General features: G+C 43.7%; 1 protein-coding gene across 7 annotated transcripts in view; it reads left to right on the top strand.

Annotated features, from left to right (window-relative positions):
• The first annotated feature begins 787 nt into the window (after nucleotides 1-787).
• Nucleotides 788-19,986, top strand: part of KAT6B (lysine acetyltransferase 6B) — a 91,142-nt gene continuing 71,943 nt past the window's right edge. The window contains exons 1-3 of one of the 7 annotated variants that reach the window (XM_042862681.1): nucleotides 832-846; nucleotides 1,137-1,207; nucleotides 7,620-8,501. In XM_042862681.1, coding sequence (XP_042718615.1) covers nucleotides 7,881-8,501 — 621 coding nt within the window. In that variant the 5' untranslated portion in view covers nucleotides 832-846; nucleotides 1,137-1,207; nucleotides 7,620-7,880. Of the gene's footprint in view, nucleotides 847-1,069; nucleotides 1,208-2,457; nucleotides 2,542-2,672; nucleotides 2,733-7,619; nucleotides 8,502-19,986 lie in introns of those variants that run through there. The other 6 variants (XM_042862683.1, XM_042862680.1, XM_042862686.1 and 3 more) reach the window with 6 other exon arrangements.

The following is a 19,986-nucleotide window of genomic DNA, read 5'->3' as shown; positions in this document are numbered from 1 at the left end:
CCACTCTAATTTCTTTCTTTTCCCCCTCTGTGTGCACAATGATTATTATTATTATTTTATATAAATACTTTCCTTTATCTTTTCCTTTTCAGGACCAGACGTTAATTCTATAAAGCTTGGCAGAGTGGCACCCAAACACATGGCAAAGGATGTCAGGGATGGGGCTCAGGAATGGGGCTCAGGGTTGGCCCTAACTGGAGGAGCTGCCCAGGTGGGCAGGACCGCCTCCTCCTCCCTTGCCTGGTCCCACAGCCCACAATGTCTGGTCACTTGAACGAAAAGAGGTGTTTGCAAACCATGACTGACAAAACCACCTCGAGAATTAAAACTTTCACGCGTTGGTTGCGCGGCCCTTGGCAGCATGGCTCCATGGCTGCACGGCCTTCCCGCCCTGCTCACCCCCTCCTCAGCCCAACGGCGGCCGCGGGGCCGCGCCTCCCCCAAACTTTATTGCCTCCTTTTTCCCCTTGCTCTCTCTCTCTCTCTTTTTTTTTTTTTTTTTTTTTTTTTTTTTCTTTCTTTCTCTCTTTGAGGGAAAAAGGTGGGGGGAGCTCTCAATTTCCCACTTGCCAACAGCAGATAAAAAAGTGGGGAGGGACCTCTTCTGTCACAGCCTATGTAGATTAACCTTTCAATTAGCTGTTATCAGGTCCTGTGTCTCCGCACCGGCGCTCGCGATCCGCGCCCGCCCGCACCGAGAGGCCGAGGCTCGGGCCGGGCTCGGCGTTAATTCCTCGGCGCTAATTGCCGGCGCGGCTCCCCTCCCCCGCCGGAGCCGATCCGGCCGTCCACCTTTAGCGCCGGGAGTGCGAAGAGGCGCCCGCCGAGGAGGAGGGGAGGCACAAGGTATGCTCTCGGCATCCGTCTGCTTTTTGCCCCCTCTCGCGAAGAGGCTCGCGGAAGGTAACCGGTGCCATCCATCCACTGCCGGGGGATTCCCTCCACCCCCTCCCGGCTCGTCTGGGGCTCTTCGGCGTGTGTTTGGGGAAGGGGGTGGGGGAGGCCGTGTTGTTGTTGTGTTCTGGCTCTGGTTGCGGCCAGGAGAGAGAGCGAGCGAGCGAGAGACGGAGCGGGAGCGGGCGAGCGAGAGAGAGAGAGGAGCCGCGATCGCGTTTCAGGGGCAGCACATTCCGCAGGAACCGCTCTGCAGACGCACGCACGGGCAGAGAAAGGAGGTCACGGCCGGCGGAGGGGACCTGCAGCCGAGGTCAGATTGCCCGGAGTTACGCGGGGTAGTGGTGAGCGTGCGGCGGGGCTGGTTCCGCGCTGGGTGACGGGCTGCGATTTGCCGTAATCACCCTTCTCTCTCCCCTCGCGCGGTGCAGAGGACTTGTCACAGCCGGGGCACTTTTTTTTTCTTTCTTTTTTTTTTTTTTTTTTTTCTTTCCCTTCCCCCCCCTCCCTTTGCACTGGACGCTGATGCACGTGTTTGCAGACATTCGCGCTCGCTAAACGCGTTGCAACGCGGTGCGCTTTGCAGGCGCGGGGAGCAGCAGCAGGAGGCGATGGCTGGGCTGATGGGGCGGGGGGAGGCAGCGGATGGCCGAGGTTTTGCGCTGCGTGCTCACACCCCGCCTCGCCGAGGCGGCAATTGTTCCCTCGCAGGCGGGGTGACAGAGGAGTCCCTGCGCTTCGCATGGCGAAACTTGCAGGGAGCTGCGTGCGGCTGTAGAGCCGGGAGTCATTGTCGTCGTCCTCGCTTCCACCCCTCCTCCTCCTTCTCCTCCTTCTCCCTCCCTCCCTTCGCGGTGCGGGGTGTGTGTGCGCGATAAGCGGCTGCCAGCGCCAGGCACCTCGGGAGGGCCGTGCTGGGAGCGCGCCGCTCCATCCCGCCCGCCCGGACGAGCGGCAGCATCTGAAGCGCGCGCGTGACGCTCGAGATTTAAGGCAGCTCGATCGTGTGTGTCGCGCGCCCGCCCGCCCTCCCGGGCTGCCTGAGGCGGCCGCTGCCGGTGTCTCTTCCTAGCGCTCACCCTCCCGAACAAACTTCGGCGGCAGGAGCGGGTGGGGCAGCGGCGGGTGGGGGAGGGCAGCGAAGCCGGGGGAGCCAGACGGACGGCAGGGGCAGCCAACGGGAGGGCGGGCCCTCGAGAACTCGCTCCTCCGCCGGCAGTCGGAGACCAATCGCCGGCGTGCGAGGCCCCAGCAATGAGGCGGGCCGGGCTGCGGGAGGCGGCGGGCCGCGCGGCTGTGTGGCGGCTTTGGCAGCCAATGACAGCTCCCGGCACCACCCTTTCTGGAGGGAGGGCGGGGCCGCGCGTGGAGGGAAGGGGCGTGTCTCGTGATTGACACGCCCCGCCTTCCAATGGGGCAGGCGGGCCGGTTGCCGGGCGGAACGGGGCTGGTGTGGGCGTTTGATGGACGTGGGTGCGCAGCCTGTGAAAGTAGAGCGGCGTGCGCAGGGCGACCCAATGGCGGGCGCCGGTGGGCGGGGCGTGGGGGTAGGTAAGGTTTTAATGGGACTCCATTGGGCTGTAATCAGTGTCATGTCGGATTCACGTTAAGTACAACAGGGCGAAACAAAATGGCGGCGTAGGTGAGGTGAGGCGAGCCGAGCCGAGCCGCGGCGGTAGGGGGAGTCGCGGCGGCTGCCGGCAGGGGGGCAGCGCAGCAGCGGGGGCAGCCGCCTCGGCGCAGCCCGGCGGCGGGAGCAGGGGACGACGAGCCGGCAGCAGGGGGAGCCGCTGCGGCGCCTGGAGGAGGCTCCTCCCCCCACGCCCCGGCCCCGCGAGGTGAGTGGTACCGGGGGGCGCAGCCTGGCGGGCGCGGCGTGGCCCGGGCCCCGCCATTGGGGGGTGCAGGTGCACGCTACCCGGCCCAGGGCCCGCCGCTGTCCCGCGGGGTGCAGCCAGCGGGCCGGGTACCGCTGTGGGGATGGGCGTCCCGCGGTAGGGCTCGGCCCCTGACTGATAGAACGGCTGCTGGGGAAGGGAGCCACGATGTCTTAAAGTGCTCTGAACTTCCCCGATAGAGGACGGGAGGGGTACATCTGGGTGATGCCGGCGGTGCTGGTTGCTGTGGCGGTGCTGGTTGCTGTCGTGTTGCTAGCTGCTTCGGCTCGTGGGGCTCACGGGGTGCGAGCGCTGCCTCTCTCCTGGCTCACGTGTGCTGCTCTCGGTGCCCCTGACTCTGTTGGGGTAGTTCCGAAGACGCTGTCGTGTGGCTGTGCTTAAGGCAAGTGTCAGTCCTGTTCCTTGTTAAACAATACTTGTTGTACTGAGAATAATACAGTAGATGGCTTCATGATGGACATAATGCTGAAGGAATCATGTACTGGTAGTCCTTGTCAGGATCTCCTTTCTCTCTGCGTTTTATTTAGGTGCTGCTGTTTTGTCGGGGAATCAAATACCTTGCCTCTTGCATCAGTAGTTGGGATGGAAGTATGAGGATGGAGCTGATTAGCTGTATCATTTTAAAGAATAGTTTGGAAGGGGGAAAAATGGCAAAGAGCTAGCTGGATGCAATGGCAGTCTCCTTCCTTCTCTGCTGCAATCCTTACCTGACCCTGATGCTGCAGCAGAGAGCTGGCCTGCTGCTGCTGTTCCTGGCATGTGAGGAGCAGGCAGGAGAGGCAGAATGGAATTGTAACTCTCAGGTCACCAGCAGGTTGCACAAGTTGTTCTTCTTCTTTTGTGTTTTTGTTCCTGGTTGTTGTTGTTGTTGTTTTTCTCCTTCTTTTTTCTTGGTAGCCGCCGTGTTAACATCTGTTTTACAAAGTTCACCTACGTTTACATCTAAGACAATTGCTGTGAATTTGTCATTAATACCTCCGAAAAAGACTTGAGAGGATGTTTTACAAAATACTTTTAGATACTTGTCTAGGAACTTGTTATGTTTCCTCCCTCAGAACAAAACTAAACTACATTTTTTTTTTTTTTTTTTACATTCTTCTTTCTCACAGGTAGCTTGTTTTTAAAATCTAGATCACTTGGAAATGATGCCAGATACCCGCTCAGTCTAAAAAACACCTCATCATGAGATTAAGGATTACTGATGACACTTAGGAGTGACAGGTTCAGTCATTGCATTCTTTAATTAGAACCAACTGTACAATAGCTGTGCATTTTATTAAGGACATACTTGCATTCATTCTAAATCCCTAGCTGCAATTTTGCAACTTCTTTGTATTTATCTGATAATTTATGACTTAAGTAGAGGGACAAGCCTTGACTAGAGATGGCTTTTCCTGTTTTTGAAAATAATGTATTGTACACACCTCCTCCTCAGTGCTTGTGTTCTGCAGCTCTTCAAGTAGACTTGTTAACAGATGTGATTGGTAGCATAACATAATCAAAAGTTTCTGAGATGTTACTGCTTTCAAATAAGATATTACGGAGTGTGGGAGCTGAAACAGGACATGTGACATAGGGCTTAATGATTGCTGCAGTAAAACTAAAAGTGGTCCTATGCATTAAGATCTGCAGAACCCGATCTGTGACTGGATGGATGCTGCTGAGGGCTTCATTAAAACTTGTTTAATTATAAGACAGGGGAAATGAGTAAATAGTTTATAATCTCTCTTTAAAAATTGGCATTTCCTCAAGATCTCTGGACAATAAATTTCTGAACTTAGAGTTTTGAAGTTGCCTGTTTCCTCTTTCTGATGAATCTGAAAAACTTGTTTCTAAAGCAGATTGTCTTCTATTTAAATGTACTGAGTGAGTGTGTATGTATACATCTATAGATGGTTAATCTCGGATCAATAACTACCACAGCAGAACCTGGTTTGTGAAACACCTCTTTATCTTCAAGCTCTGGGGTCACCAAGCTGGATTACGTTACTGGCAGGGATATTTGTTATTAAGAGGTTGTTCAGAATCTTATGCGTGGTAGACCTTGTCATGTCACTTGTGGAGGTCAGGGAACTACACCTCAAGAACATGTGCAGTCGGAGTGGCAGAACAGTTGAAACTTGAAACTGCTGGTTGTGGGAAAACAAATCCAAAGTTGAATTGGGTGAATTGTATGTGGTTTCCTAAAGCAGAGCAACTTGGTTCCTGCTGGAAGGAGTGAATGTGAAATATCTGGACTTTTCTCTTGAAATACCCTTTCCCATGCTTTGGAAGCTCTATGCTCGTGCTGATAGACTTGACCAGTGTTGATTTAGTAGGATCTAGCTTGTAGGAGGTGGCATTACGCATGGGGAATTTTAACTAAATAAATAAAAATGTAGTTCTGAATGTATATTGCAGTGAAATTCCCATACCAAGGAGCAGGCTTTACGTGAAGCTATAGACTTATGCTCACCTTTTGCCACAGTCACTGGCCAATAAAAATTCCTGTAACCCACAAGCTGCAGCATTTACACTGAAATGTTCATCGGTATCCGGGTGCCTGGAAAAGACCCTGCTCTGTGTGTTCTGGAATTTAATGAAAGTGATGTGGTTGCTTGTATGAAATGTAATATCACAGTGCTGCAGTAGGTTTCAAGATGAGAAAAGTATGTCTGACTCAGCAAATGCAGCAGTTTTCAGCATTTAATTGAGTACTGACCATCTTTGTGAAGACTCCTGGTAGAACAGCCTAATTAAACCACTCCTGCACTGACAGCTGACTTTCTAGGAAACTGCAGTGTTACGTGCAGGTACAAAGACCTTCCAGAATGAAGGGCAAAGCATAAAAGGTCTCAATTTGAGCAAGTGTCCGCTCCTTTATGTATGGAGTTCTGCTTTGTTTGTTGTATGACTGTATTTTCACTGTCTGATTTGTGACTCTGGTTCATAGGGTTCGTAATTCTTTGGAACCTTTCTTTTTGAAATCCCTGCATTTGTTTACATTTTGCAACTACAAAGTTATTTTGGTATCATGAGAAACTGGTGAATCTGAGCAATGCTTTCAGGGGGATTGAATTAAAATGCATGTTTACAGATGAAGATAGTTGTATTACAGATACTCGAAAAATACATAACTGTTACCAAATTAAATTGTGTGAGTAGAGGCTGGAAGCAAGCATCATCATCCAGTCTGTGTAGCGGAGTTTAGTACGAGAGCCGGGTAATTCTTCAGGCCCTGAATTTGTGTCAGGAATGTTTCTTCATCCTGGCAATCAGTTTAACTTTTCTGAGTCTGGAAATGCTTATGCTGCAGTCAGGTCTTAAGGATGACAAATTCATTGATTATTGTTTTTACTGTTGAGGTGCAGAAGAGTTTCACGCTCACCAATAGCATCAATTTCTTTGTTATTAATTCCATTGCGTAGATGATAATAATTTGTGAAGCATGATCAGTAGCTTATATTTAAACAGACTCTTGGGAGGTTCAAGGGAGAGCAGCGATATAAGAACAAACTTGTTGGTTTTTTTCTGTAGTTGTTCTCTTCGGAGTTACAGTGCAATCTTTTTTTAACAGTATTACTGTATCAATTCCTTTTTTTCCCCAACTTAAAATTCGCTCAAGTTTTAAACATGATTGAAATGCAAGATGACTTGAATAAATGAATATAAATGAGTGCCAAGAGTTATGTAATCATAGATATTACTGCTTGTTGTAGGCTGTTTGCCAGAGCTTAAGAAATGTAGTTTCAGATTGCTTCAGTTTGGAATTTTGCTAAGAGACTGCTGAATCTTCTGCTTTACAAGACAGCTCATCTATTGACAATGATGATTTCCCACTTGTGATATTTATTTTACTTTAAAGCTCATACAGTGCAGTCCTGTTTGTGTCTTCAAAAGTTTTTGCTTGTATTTCATGGCAGGAAAAAAAGCTGTCAGCTCACATTTAGTCGTTAGATGACTGCTGTGTTATTTGTGAGGTTTTTGTCTTTTTTCCAAACCATGAAAGCAATAAACTTCCAATCAAAATGGTTCTTAAGGTCTTCTTTAGTAAGTTTCTGTAGCCCCTGAATTTTCAATTTAAGAATGATTTTTCTTTACTTATTATGGATCATGGTAAGCTGGATCACTGAAACATGTTTTGTTGATATGATCTCCTGTGTATGTTTTCATGCTAATATGCATGTATTTATGTGAAAATGTGCTGTTGCTTTGTTTTCATTTCTGTTCCTCAGACTCTACATCAAAAACAGGTGCCTGTTAACTGCACACTTTGGTGTGAGATGTGCCTTTGTAATTACCATCTATGTTACAGGATAGCTAGGCATTAATGCAGGACTTAGTACTGCTGACACCATTCTGATACTCAAGGGCTGATTCTTCTCAGTTGCGTAATCAAAACATGCCATAGCACACTAAGAAGTGGCAATGGTTAATAATTTGACTTTCACCAGTTTAGAGACTTATACAGTCTATGTATAATCTGTATATGTGGTCATACTCTTATACTGATGGATCTCAGAGTGATTTGTAGGCACCTAGTATTTTTGAGAATGTTTTCAGATGTGTAGCATGAAAGGGAATTTCCTGTTGAATCAGCAGTAGCTTAAATGTTGGGGTGATGGAATTTAGGAGAGCTAAACCTGTTGAATGATGTAAAAAATGTAAGGATTTTATGATAGCCTGCTTGATGTGGGGAGGGATTAATCAAATGTTTTGGATAACCTCACAAACATTTTTGCATACTGCAGTATCTATCTACCCAATGAATGAGTGTCTGCATGCATCCTGGTTTTCACTACATCAACATGAAGCGTTCTCACCTGCCTCTTCCTTTTTCTCTTTCAGGGTTGTACCTTTTTTCTGTGAGGATGTACCCCTGTCATCATGAATGAATCCTTTCTACGTTTCCATTTTGGTCAAGTAATTGGAAGCTTCAGCCAGCAGATATTTCCCTGCCTTTTCTGACTCCTCAGGATGGATATTTTTGAGATGAATCCCAGCGGTGTGTGGAGTCCTTTGATTTGTGTTTGAGGTGCGAACGGCCTCCGAAAGATCTGCTGAAAGGATAAGGAGGAACCTCTATGGGTAAACCGTTACTGGTCAACCATGGTAAAACTTGCCAACCCACTTTATACCGAGTGGATTCTTGAAGCTATACAAAAAGTTAAAAAGCAAAAGCAACGGCCATCTGAAGAGAGAATATGTCACGCTGTTTGTGCTTCCCATGGATTAGATAAGAAGACTGTTTCGGAACAGCTGCAACTTAGTGTTCAAGATGGTTCTATTCTTAAAGTTACCAACAAAGGCCTTGCGTCCTACAAGGACCCAGATAATCCTGGACGGTTTTCGTCTGTTAAACCTGGCACTATTCGGAAATCTGTTAAAGGATCTAGAGGAGCTTGTAATGAGCTTCGTAATGTGGATTGGAATAAACTGTTGAGAAGAGCAATTGAAGGGCTTCAAGAACCAAGTGGCTCCTCACTGAAAAACATAGAGAAGTATTTGAGAAGTCAAAATGACCTAGCAAGTATTTTCAACAATCCTGCCTTTCAGCAGAGATTGCGTCTGGGGGCCAAACGTGCTGTGAACAATGGCAGATTACTGAAGGATGGACCTCAGTATAGAGTGAATTATGGTGGTTTGGAAAGCAAAGGAGCTCCTAAATATTCCAGTGGTTTCCCAGCTTCTCTTCCACCTGTCAGCCTTCTACCGCATGAAAAAGATCAGGTAAGGCTGAAAAAAATGGAAGTGAACTGTAATAATGCAGAAGTAATGATTCTTTCTGTTCTTTATTTAGCCATTCACGTGTATGTAAGTGAGGATGTTTGTCAAAGATCCATGCAGAATCGGTTCTGATAAGGCGTGTTCACTTAGATCCGTGGATTCTGTGTTGGACAGCATGTGTTTTGGATTTTTTGATAGTTAAACAGGAGAGCAGCAAGGAAGAGTGCAGCTGTATGCTCTCTTCTAAGTGTCAGACTGTTCTGTTTGGTGGACTGGTGTTGCTGAGGTCTGCTATCTGATTTGGTTGTGGCATTCTTTTTGTGTGTGGATGTATTGGATTTTTCTTGTGGTTTTGACACCAGCTGAAGTGCTACCATAGACTTCTTGATGCTTAAGACTCTTAGAGTGTTCTTAATTTTCTTTCCTGAAGATATGTGTACGCAGGTACTTGGCCCCATGTTAACTGTAGTTTTAAAGCTAGTGTAACTATTATGGGAGATATTTGTTATTTGTGATACTTGAGAATCCTCTTATTTTCAGTTTCCTTGGACTTGTGTGTAGTGATTTTATTTTATTTTTTTTTTGTTTTGAGTATTTGGCTCTTGTTTTCAGGTTTCTTATTCACAGCTTTGAGAAAGAAGGTGGGGGAGGTGTATGTGTCAATTTTCCTTAATGAAGGGCTAGCATCAAAGACAAGCTTGCAGGCATTTTGATCGTTCGTTTAGTGTGGTGAACTGTATTTTTTTTTCATTGTACTTGGAAAGATGCAACCTGTTCAACTTGAGTAGCCTGAGTAATTTGTGATTTTTATTTATTTATTTATTTATTTATTTATTTTTAAATACTTGATGGCAAAATTCTTTTTGGCATGGAATATCCCAGCTAGTGTTGTTGTTGTAGAGATGCCATTAGCATCTCTTTTGAGTTACTGTAATATGCTTGTTTGTTTGTTTTGTTTGTTGGGCTTTTTTTTTTTTTTAATTTTTTTGAATGGTTCTCAGTTGTTGTTTTCCTTGAGCTGATCTTAAGATGCTGAAGTGCATAGAGAAGAAAGTGCTTGTATAAGAAACAGGCACATTTTGAAGAAGAGTTGTTTATGGAGCTGTCAGAGGTAACAGGAAACAGTTACCTATAGGTTGATTATTTTTTGTGTGTGTATGTGTGTTTCTTTAAGTATGGTTGCTGTTACATGAATTTCTTCTGATTTCTATCAGATTGGACATCTTGGGTGTCTGAAGGGTGCATGGGGAGTGATGCTCAGTAATCAGAATGGGAATTCAGAAGTGTTGCTTACTGTGCAATTACTGCTGTAGCCATACACTGTAAGGAAGTTAATTATTTGTAGTGATAAAGCTCTCTATTGTTTAAGTATTCAGAGATTCTTCTGTAAATTTGAGTCTGAGGTGACATGAAAAATGTGGCGACTGGAATACTGAGCAACCGAGATAATTTAATGCTATGATGCTTCATGTGTATTCTATGGGAATGAACGTGTTCCCTCTTAGACTACCTACAGGGAATGACATACATTGCTAGCAATGTTAGTTGGGTCATGGTGCTGAAGAAGCCATTATTGCCATAACAAGGTGCTGGTATAAGGGTAAATCTGTCTTTGAGAAGTTAGCTCAACAAATCTGCTATGCTTTAGCAAGGAGAAAAAAGAGGAAGAAAAAAATAAGCTTTGATTTGTGTGCCTTAAAATTAGCAGTGTGATTTGTATGTTGAATTTTTTTTTTTTAACATGCATTTCTTCCTGATACGTAACTACTGCTGATGTAAGGTTGATAAATATGCTGCTGTGTGTTGATGTAGTGCATGTCCTCAAGTGCAGTGCCTAGTTGTGATACTCTGTTACTGTGCAGATACCTGTAGGCTTTCTTTAAGTATGGTAGGTTTCCTAGTCTTCCAGCTGTATGGCTTTGAATATACTTCAGAAATGATAGTTCTGCATCTGACTGTAAACAGATGTCTGTTTATTACTGGGATGTGCTTGCATGATCCTTTGATGTTAATGACAACTTATGAATGAGCAGAACAACGCTGCAGGAGAGCTGTCCAGCTACTTTAATTGTAAGTATTTAGGTGGCTGTATGAAGAATGTCAAGATTATTTATCTAATTTCCTACTAAAAACATAGCCGAGTGATGTCTCTCAGGAATTGTTAGACTTTGGGGAGATGAGTGTATTTTAGAGTTTCTTTGTCTGACTGGTCATGTAGCTAACTCTAATAAAAGCTAGCGTTTTCTCTCTTTTTTTTTTTTTTTTTTTTTTTTTAAAATTAAAGGTTAAATTTAATTTTTTTTTTTTTTTTTTTTTTTTTTTTTTTTTTTAAACATTAGAGGTGAAGTTCAATTATTCTATCTTTAACTTAATTTCAAGGATGAAAAGAACAGGAGAAGTTGCAGAAATCTGCTTAGATGTCTGTTGAAGCTTCTTGAATGGGACTGTAGTGCAGGTGCATAGATAACTCTCTCCTGCTGATGAATTGTTAAGACTTGCTGCGTTCAAAGTCTGTCTCTATTCAGAGCTCCCTCTTTGACAGTCTAAACTTTCACACTTGTAGTACCAATTGCAGACTGCTCAGCTTTCTTTCTGAGTAACAGGTGAACCAGTACTGGTGGGGTGGTGTTCTGTGTTGGAGATCCCTCCCCCTCCAAGGCATTAGGGTGCCTGGTATGCTGAGAAGGTAAAGTACTGCTGTAGTGCATTGTCACTGAAGTTAGTTCTGTGGACTTGGAGTCTTGGCTACATTGTGGGGGTGTTCAGTGCGAAATGCTTATGTGGAACGGGGAGCTAGAAGTGCCAAATTTTCCTCTGGTTGGTGGTACAGAGCTGCTTTCCTTGCCTGTGTACTGAGTGAGCAATTCAGTGCAAGTAGATACCGTCCTGTCCTTTAAGTTGAGGTAGAAGTAACTGCAGTTGATTATAGAAGCATTAGCCTGTGTTACCATGTTTTATCCTGTTACTGCTGGCCTGGAGTGGAGGGCTTATTTTGAAGCACTGTTTCCTTCAAGTGTCATCTTAGCTCTGGGGTTGGGGCAGTGGTGTGTGGACTCCCAGGTACTGGAAGTGGAAACATGGTGCAGCTGTTGGGATTTTTGTGCCATTCCATTGTGTCTCTGGGGGTTGCCTTTCCCCTCTGTATGAAAGCTTGCAAGCACAAAGCTCAAGGAAGGGCAGATTGCTGTCAGGTGCTGCATGGTCTCTGCTGTATGGTTGATACATGGCGTAAAACATAAAGAGTAGCATAAATTTTGAGGTGACATTGCAGTTACCTCTGGAATTCTGGTGGTTACATTAAGGTAGCCACTTGCTTGATGTGGATGGATAACTTGAAGCAAAGCACTTGAATAGATGTCTGTTTTAAAGCATTACATTTATGTTAAAGGAGCAGCCTCCAGCCAGGAGTGGACAATTCGTAACAACAGAAGGAAACTGAAAACAGTTATATCCTTTAGGATAGAGACTTTGAATGCTTTTTTCTTTCCTATAAATAAAAACTAAAAAAAAAAAAAAAAAAGCCACAAAATGAAACAAACACCAGTCAACACACACAGGAAAGCAGAAAAAGAAAACTTCGTTGTTCAGTAGTTTGCTCTTTAGCACTTTGCTGTATTGCAGTGTTTAGTTAGTCTTAAGTTTAACTGCTCTCGTGCATTCTTCTGTATGTTCAGAGCCTTACATAGAGATCTTTTCTGCCATGCTTCACACCTTCTCTCACGCAGCAACTTTGAAAATGGCTGTATAAGTATGTTAATCAGAAAATGCAGTGTAAAAGTTGAGAACGTGGTAGGAAGTGATGTGAACAGAGGGGGACACGAGCCTGAATATGCTAAGTGGTACCTAGAGAGTCTGCAAACAGGAGGGGAATCAACTCTTTGAAAGGGTAGATAACTGCAGGACAAGGGGAAATGGTTTTAAGTTGAGGGAGGGAAGATTTAGGTTGGATGTCAGGGGGAAATTCTTTACAGAGAGAGTGGTGAGGTGCTGGAACAGGCTGCTCAGCAAGGCTGTGGATGCCCCATCCTTGGAGGCATTCAAGGCCAGATTGGATGGGGCCCTGGGCAGCCTGGTTGAGTATTAAAACAGGAGGTTGGTGGCCCTGCCTGTGGCAGGGGATTGGAGATTAACGATCCGTGGGGTCCCTTCCAACCCTAGCCATTCTGTGCTACATGAAAATAGGCTTCTGGAAATGCAGCAGTAAAATGGAATTTTAAAAGTTCTGGTTAAAATCCTTAAATGGATGCTTAATTTTGTCTTAGATGGAGTCAGTTGGAGAGCAGCCATATTGATGGTGTTTCCTGGGTGTGTGCTGTGTTCCTTGTTCTTGCCACTTAAACAAGCAGTAGGAATGTTCTGCTGTATGGAAACTGTATGGAGCATGCTAGGTCTTAAGAGGTGTCCATCTCCTGAGCACACGTGTTATGTAGACGTGAATCTGAAGAAGCCTGCAGACAAGGCTTCAAATACATCTTAACACGTTTGAATGAAACTGAAACAGAAAACATTGATATAAAAAGATGAAGAGGCAATGGAATATGGGGTATATCTCAGTAGCAACGTATTTGCTGTGTTCAGTAGAGCTGCTACTTAAAGTGTACTTTCAAAGGCAGTCGCATGTGGCTCATTTGATTGGACTGCATGTTGGTGGTGGTCCTGAACATTCTTTTTATGCAGCTCAACAACTGTATTAGCAATTGTTTCCATTGGATTGTTAGCATGAAAAAATTTTCTTACCTTCCTCCCTTCTCTTTTAGTTTGTATTTCTAAGGTGACCTTCATGGAAAACCATTGTCTTTGTGGGTTTGTTTGTTTGTTTGTTTTTTGCTTGTTTTAATACTCTCAACTCCTATCAAACTTTGTTTTTTCTGGTTTAGGTGCGTTTCACTTTTCAAAGTGCAACTTGGCATGAGCTGAATTTCTGTTTTCTGATACGCAGCTTGTGCCAGTGCAGACACTGGGTGTTCCTCCTTCTGTCTTTTAGGCAAAGGTCCAATCTATAGAGAAGCTTTTTTGGCACCCAGGCTCCTCCCTGCTCTGCTCATCAGCTTCCTGCTTTTCTGTGGGCAGGCAACAAGTGGCAGTTGGCTGAGGTTTCTCTGCTAGATCTGCCTTGTTCCCTCTGGCCTCTATGCTTGTCATTGAGTAGAAACAGAAAAATTAAGAAGAAGGAAAGTGCTGCTCAATCTGTCACACTGGTTTACACACATGAGTATTCAGTGCCTTACTTTGGAGGTAGTTTTTCTGCCCTGAGGATAGTTCTGTGCCCATAAATTCAGTGCTAGGTAAGTTTACGAGAGACTCTCTGCAGTGCTACAGTTGAGGAGATTTTTTATCTTCAGAGGTAGCCTATGTTTCTGTCTTTATAACATCTTTGTGGTGACAAGACTAAGCAATGTTAGTGGTACTTGACAAACACTACCGTGTTGGTGCATCCCTTCTCAGTCTACAAGATACTTGCCTTAATTTCTTGGGAGAGTGGCCTGCATCTCAGGGCCTGTAGCTCTGCAGGGGACTATCAGGGAAGACCTCACTTGTCCTCTTTTCCCAGGCTGAATGTTTAGCCTAGGAATGTGGTTGAACACAATATGCTTATGATTCTTGTTGATCATGATGAGCCATTCCAAGCCTTATACTGCAAGCTGGTTATTCCTAAGGACTGCTGAAACTTGATTCTCTTTTTAGCTGATCTTCGAAGTTAATTATTGGGCTGTACTGCCAAGAGAGGCTTGTATTAAAGCTGACAGCAGTAAGTTAAAGACAACCTGCATAGTTCAGCAGTTGTGTTCATTCATCAACTTCTTTTTCTGTGAACACTTCTGTTTTAACTGGAAGTGACATTTGATTCTTAAACTAAAATGTTCTGCTCCTTTGTATTTTTTTTCTTTCCCTCCAAGGTGAATTTCTCATTTAGTACTCAGTATGTGAATATATCCTTTCTCACTATTCCTTTTAGAATTCACAAATGTCAGAAGTCTTCCTCAGAATTGGGGAGAACTGCCTTGGATGTGTTCTCAGTGCTGTGTCCTCACCTTTTCTAAGTGCCTCTCCTCTCCCCTGTTGGCTGGGAGTTCTGACTCCTGGGTCTTTGTTCTGTGCCAGCTGGAACATGGTAACCATTCCATGCAGTTTCTTGTAGTTGCAGAAACTTGACTGTAAAACAGGTGACAGAAAACCTTGCCAACTTTCAGTTCTGATAGTCTACTTCTTGACACTTAAAGTCCTTAAAGTTCTCTGAGTATGGATCAACTGCCAGTCAACAACCATTTTCCAGTTTGGTAGTTGGAAATGACTAAATAGTGGTCCTACAAGTGTCTTAGTTCAAAAGGCAGTCTCTCTTCTTCTTCAGGACTGTATCTGTCTGGGTTTAAGGACAGACCCATGGCTCCCTCCTTTGATCGTTAAGCCCTGTTTTGGGTGGGACATTCCATTTCTGGAATAAAATGGGGAAATGTTGCATCCTTTTGTATAGTGGAAGAACACTCTTAAGGCTCAGACTGTGTCTGCATCCTTCCTGAGGATGAATTGTGTCAAATCAAGCCCCACATAGCTGGCATCTCTAATGCTGTCACTCATGGCTACCTGACGAGAGACAGACCAATCTGTTAACTAGAATGATTTCCTCTGTATGCTAATGAGCTGCTATGACACTGTTCTATACTGTCTTGCTAAGTGACTTCCTTCTTCTGGCAATTAGGAAAATGACAGGCATTGTAGATGACTTGACTGTAATTTCATTAAATGACCTAGAGTGCTTAAATAACTTAGCATGAAAAGTTGAAAGTTCAGTGGAAAGCTTCTTGATCAGAAAAACTGTGAATGTACTGTGGTAATGGTGCCACTACTGACATCTGTTGAACTTACACTGAATTGCTATCAGGAACATGGAATTTTGGTGAAATTCTCCAGTATCTAATTGACTAGTGAGTGAGTTTAACTTTTTTTCTGCTTCTGAAATTCATAAACCTGGGCAACACTTATGTAGTCTCATATCAGGCTTCTTTGGAAATTTGGTTTTGTCAGTTTCCTTCACTGTCTTAAGCTGTTGGAGATGGGCAGGATGGAGAACATGCTTCACATCTCTGGCTCTTTGAGGTTAAGGAAACTGAGAAGTGAGTACCATTGATGATGCAGTAGGAAATACTGAATTTTGGCTTGTTCACTTAAGGCTCTGTTAAGGATGCCTGTGGTGACTGGCTTCTCATTTTGTATCAATAAGATTGTTAAGTGTGAATGCAAATGAGAATTTAAATCTATTTCTAGGAGTACAAAACCTGACAAGGAATGTAAACTAAAAATAAGAATTAAACTAGAGTTTTGTATGGTGCATTTTACAGTTAAATTTAGGCAGTGAGTGGACACATTCAATTCCAAAATGCAGATTTGTTCTTACTTCTGGAACACTGTCAATGTGTTTAATGAATTTATGAGTGTGCTTTTTTTCTCCTTTCTTCTCATTGCTGTTGAACAAAAAGTTGAGAACAACTCGGGAATCTGGCATGGGGCTGTGTGGCGATGGTGCAATTCTTTTTCCCTTGAGGAGATGCTGCATGTGGTATTGCAGAGTAGTAACCAGTCAGAGGAAGATGCACTGATACATTGATGCAAGTCTGTGCCCATGTAACTCAGTACTGGTAAACTGACTGGGAGATGGGCACTGTTGGCTTCGTTTTCTTGATAGGGCTAGTGGATTTGTTTTGGAAAAAAAAAAAATCCTGAGTTGTCCCAGTGTCAATTAACAGAAGCTAAGTGAAGATATATGGCAGCTCTTTGCAACCGTTTTCTTTCCTAGAAATATAGAAACAAGACTGCTGTTTAAGAGCTCCAGTGAGTGCTGTCAGTGTGGTGAAAAAGGCCTTTCTGGATGTGTTTTCTGAAGGGTCGGTGCTTACATCTTCTTGATAATGGAATCTAGCAATAAATTCTGTATTTTTGCCTATCTCCCTTGCTCTTCCTCAAACTTAGACTTGCAGTTCCATTGGGTGTTGCTGTAATGCACCCAGAGTCTTAGAGCAATTTAACATTACTTAAATGTGTTTGTAGTGATGTTGCTCTTAATAGAATTTGGCTTGAAGTAAATTTGAAGCAAAATTGCTTTCATGTTTTTTCCTGTCAGATTATGTGACTGTTTATTGAGGGAAATTATAACTGGTGTCGTGTAGGTTTTCAGGGTTATTTTTCTTTCCTTTCCGTGTTCTCATAGAAGAGCTTGAGGTTTCTTATTTACAAATACAGGCAGTCCTTAAGCACTTAGAGTAATGTGAACTATTAGTGATGGCTGTGTAGCAACCCCAGGGCTGCTGTACTTGGCTTTTGGTGAGTCATTTTGTTTCTGCAGGTTGTTGTGACCCGAAGCTGTGCTGTAGAGAACATGTTACATAAGGAAAAAGACCTTGAAGGAAAAAATGCAGACTCCAAATCTTAACTCTTGTCTCAGCAGTAAGAAATGAGAACATATGGGAATTTCTGCTTTCTGCTGTGTTTTGGCTGTAGAGGGGCAGAGGGGCAGTCGTCTGTCTCCCTCCACTGAGGCAGTGCAGCCCATCGGATACCAAGTACTGTGCTGCCAGGATGAGGCTCGAGGCTTCTGTTCTGAATTATACACAGGACTCCAGCACAGAAGAGCTGTGTGTGATCTCAGTGAAGTTGTCTGAGAGTCATTGCTGATCTTTTCTCATCTAGAAAGAATCTGTAACAGAAGTAGAGCCTCGTATAGGCTGTGATAGGTTTGTACACGCTTTGCACGTGCTGTCCAGCACTTGATTTTATCCCATTATATTGTGCTGATAGCTAGTGCTGCTTGAAGTGCTATTCTTGTGTAAGAATGTGAGTAAAATTTAAGTTGCAGGCACTGTGGAATTCTCTGAAGTGTTTAGGATTTTTGGTTAATGAACAGTAGTTTACCAAGTGGTTTACACAGAAATACAGTTAAAAGATGATGAAAAAGGCAGCGTTTGACAAGCATAACAAAATTCTTAAGACCAAAGTGAACTCTAATATCTGAACATAGTAAGAGCTATTTGATCAAGTTCTTAGCTCGCAAAGGTAACTGTATCCTTCTTGTCTCAAATTTGAAAAGATTCTCAGCTGTGTTTTTCTACTTTGGTGCTTTTGTTTTGTCCTGTGAAGTGTAGTGAACCTGTAGGAGTCAGGTTAATAATGTGCTACTGTAGTGAAAAAGGGGAGGTCAGCATATTGGTTATTAAAACAGAGAATCTTGTTATCAGTTAATGGATACATGTTGAGGGTTGGACACACATGGAGCATTACGTGATGCACAACATAGCTGTACATAACTAAGGTATTTTTTGATCTCTGCTTTCTTCACTTCCCTCATTATCAGTGATGAAAACTGAATGTCACAGAAACTAATACCATTTGACAAATATTAATGCTGCTTTCATAATGAAGCATTGCACGTTAAAAATAATTCCTGTGCATTTTGTTGTGTTTGACAACACATTCTGCAGCAAGGCAATTTTTCACAAAGATGCTATGGATGCTTTCTGAAGTTTGGAAAATACAGATAAATTCAAGAAGTGAATGGAGAACGGTCAAGGTTGATTGCCAAGTGAGATAGCAGCACGTGCTACGTGCTTGTGGAGTGGTCTGTTGCTGTGCAGGTGAATGCATACTTTTAATTACACTAGGAAGTAGTAGAGCTCACGCTGCTTTAGGAACTTGTTCTTTTGTAGCCATCTTGAAGAATTGCTCTTGTTGGGTTTATCAGCCTGCTTGTCTGCCATAAATTCCAGGGAGAAGAAAACTGCTGATACATGCCTCTTACTGAAAACTTACTTTAAAAGCTTTAGGATCATTGACTACATTTTTAAAGGTGGCACTGACCATTGTAGCCTAGTAATTCCTTCTCTTGCTGTCTCTGTATTCAGTTTTACTCTCTTCTGACTAAAAGTCAAAGATGCGCTATCCTGGATAAAACATGAAATACAATAGCTTTTAAGAAAAGTCTTGGCTTCAGCTAATCCTGTTACTTCATGTCCTCTGAAAATCCATTTAAAAAAAAAAAAGAGTCTGATCAACATGAGCTCTGTTCTGGACTTTGCCCCTGCAATTCCTGTAATGATGGACAGTTCTTTTGATTTCATGCTTGTGTGTGTTTTTTTTCTGTTCAACAAGAAATGATTAGCTGCTTGTCTTACTGGCATGTTTTCAGATTTACAGTAGGGAGTTTCAGAATTCTACTGAGATCTGAACATGTAAGATGATAGTCTTTTATTTGGGATAATAAACCACTGGGGAAATCTTGCTCTGCATGTCCAGCTTCCTATACAGCTCTGAATTCGAGTACCTTAATTCTGAGCTATGTGCTTACAGAAACTGTTGCAGCTGCTATTCTGCCCAGGGTTGACTGGGTCTTGTTTTATGCCTCTAAGAAAGTAGTAGTGATTTTGTTAATAAACCTGTTGTGGTTGATTTTATTTGAGGAAAGTATCTTTGACTGGCAGCTGGTAGCTTGGTTCTTAGACATTGAGATTTTGGAAAGGGTCCAGAGGAGGGCGACTAAGATGATCAGGGGGCTGGAGCACCTCCCCTATGAGGACAGGCTGAGGGAGTTGGGCTTGCTCAGCCTGGAGAAGAGAAGGCTGCGGGGTGACCTCATTGCAGCCTATCAATACCTGAAGGGAACCTACACCCAGGAGGGGAGTAAACTCTTCAAAAGGGCTGATAACAGCAGGACTAGGGGAAATGGTTTTAAGTTGAAGGAGGGAAGATTTAGGTTGGATGTTAGGGGGAAGTTCTTTACTAGGAGAGTGGTTAGGCCCTGGAACGGGCTGCCCAGGGAGGTTGTGGATGCCCCGTCCTTGGACGTGTTTAAGGCCAGGTTGGACGGGGTCCTGGGCAACCTGATCTGAATGTGTATGTTTGGTGGCCCTGCTAGGCAGGGGGGTTGGAACTACATGATCCTTGGGGTCCCTTCCAACCCGGGTGATTCTGTGATTCTGTGATTCTTTTCAAGGGAAAAATAGCAGGGTGTTCAAACTTCAATCTGTGAGCATGCCATGTTTGATTTTCTTGATGCTGTTCCAAACAGAATTGCCTACAGTCTGTCTGCTAACATGAAACTGAATCTTAATTGTGTTGTTTCTTTCTTAATATTGTCTCTGGATGTATCTTGAAGAGACCTCTGAAGGATTTAATTCCTAGAGTAGAGCTGCTCAAGTTAAGTGCATCTGAGAGTAAGCTTTTTCCCTTTACTACCATGTAGAGATCAGAGGATAAGTCGTATTTATCACAAGTGAGTTTAGTGAAGACAAGTGGTATTTTAAATTTTTGTGAAGAAATCTTGTATGAAGTCAATTAAAGCATGATGCTTTACAGTTTTGGATTTTAACTTAGAGTTACTTAAAATGTAAATGTCTTAGTGTGCTTAGTGTGAGAACAAAAGTAACTCTCTTACCCCAGTGTGAAAGGAGGGGGTGTCAGGAAAGGGAATCCTAAAATAATGTTAGTAGGTAAAGTGATTTAG

The sequence above is a fragment of the Lagopus leucura genome, unplaced genomic scaffold (assembly GCF_019238085.1).
Source record: "Lagopus leucura isolate 7727_CA_CO unplaced genomic scaffold, USGS_WTPT01 Super-Scaffold_739, whole genome shotgun sequence".
NCBI classification, from domain to species: Eukaryota; Metazoa; Chordata; class Aves; order Galliformes; family Phasianidae; genus Lagopus; species Lagopus leucura.
This window is presented reverse-complemented; position numbering and strand designations above follow the sequence as displayed.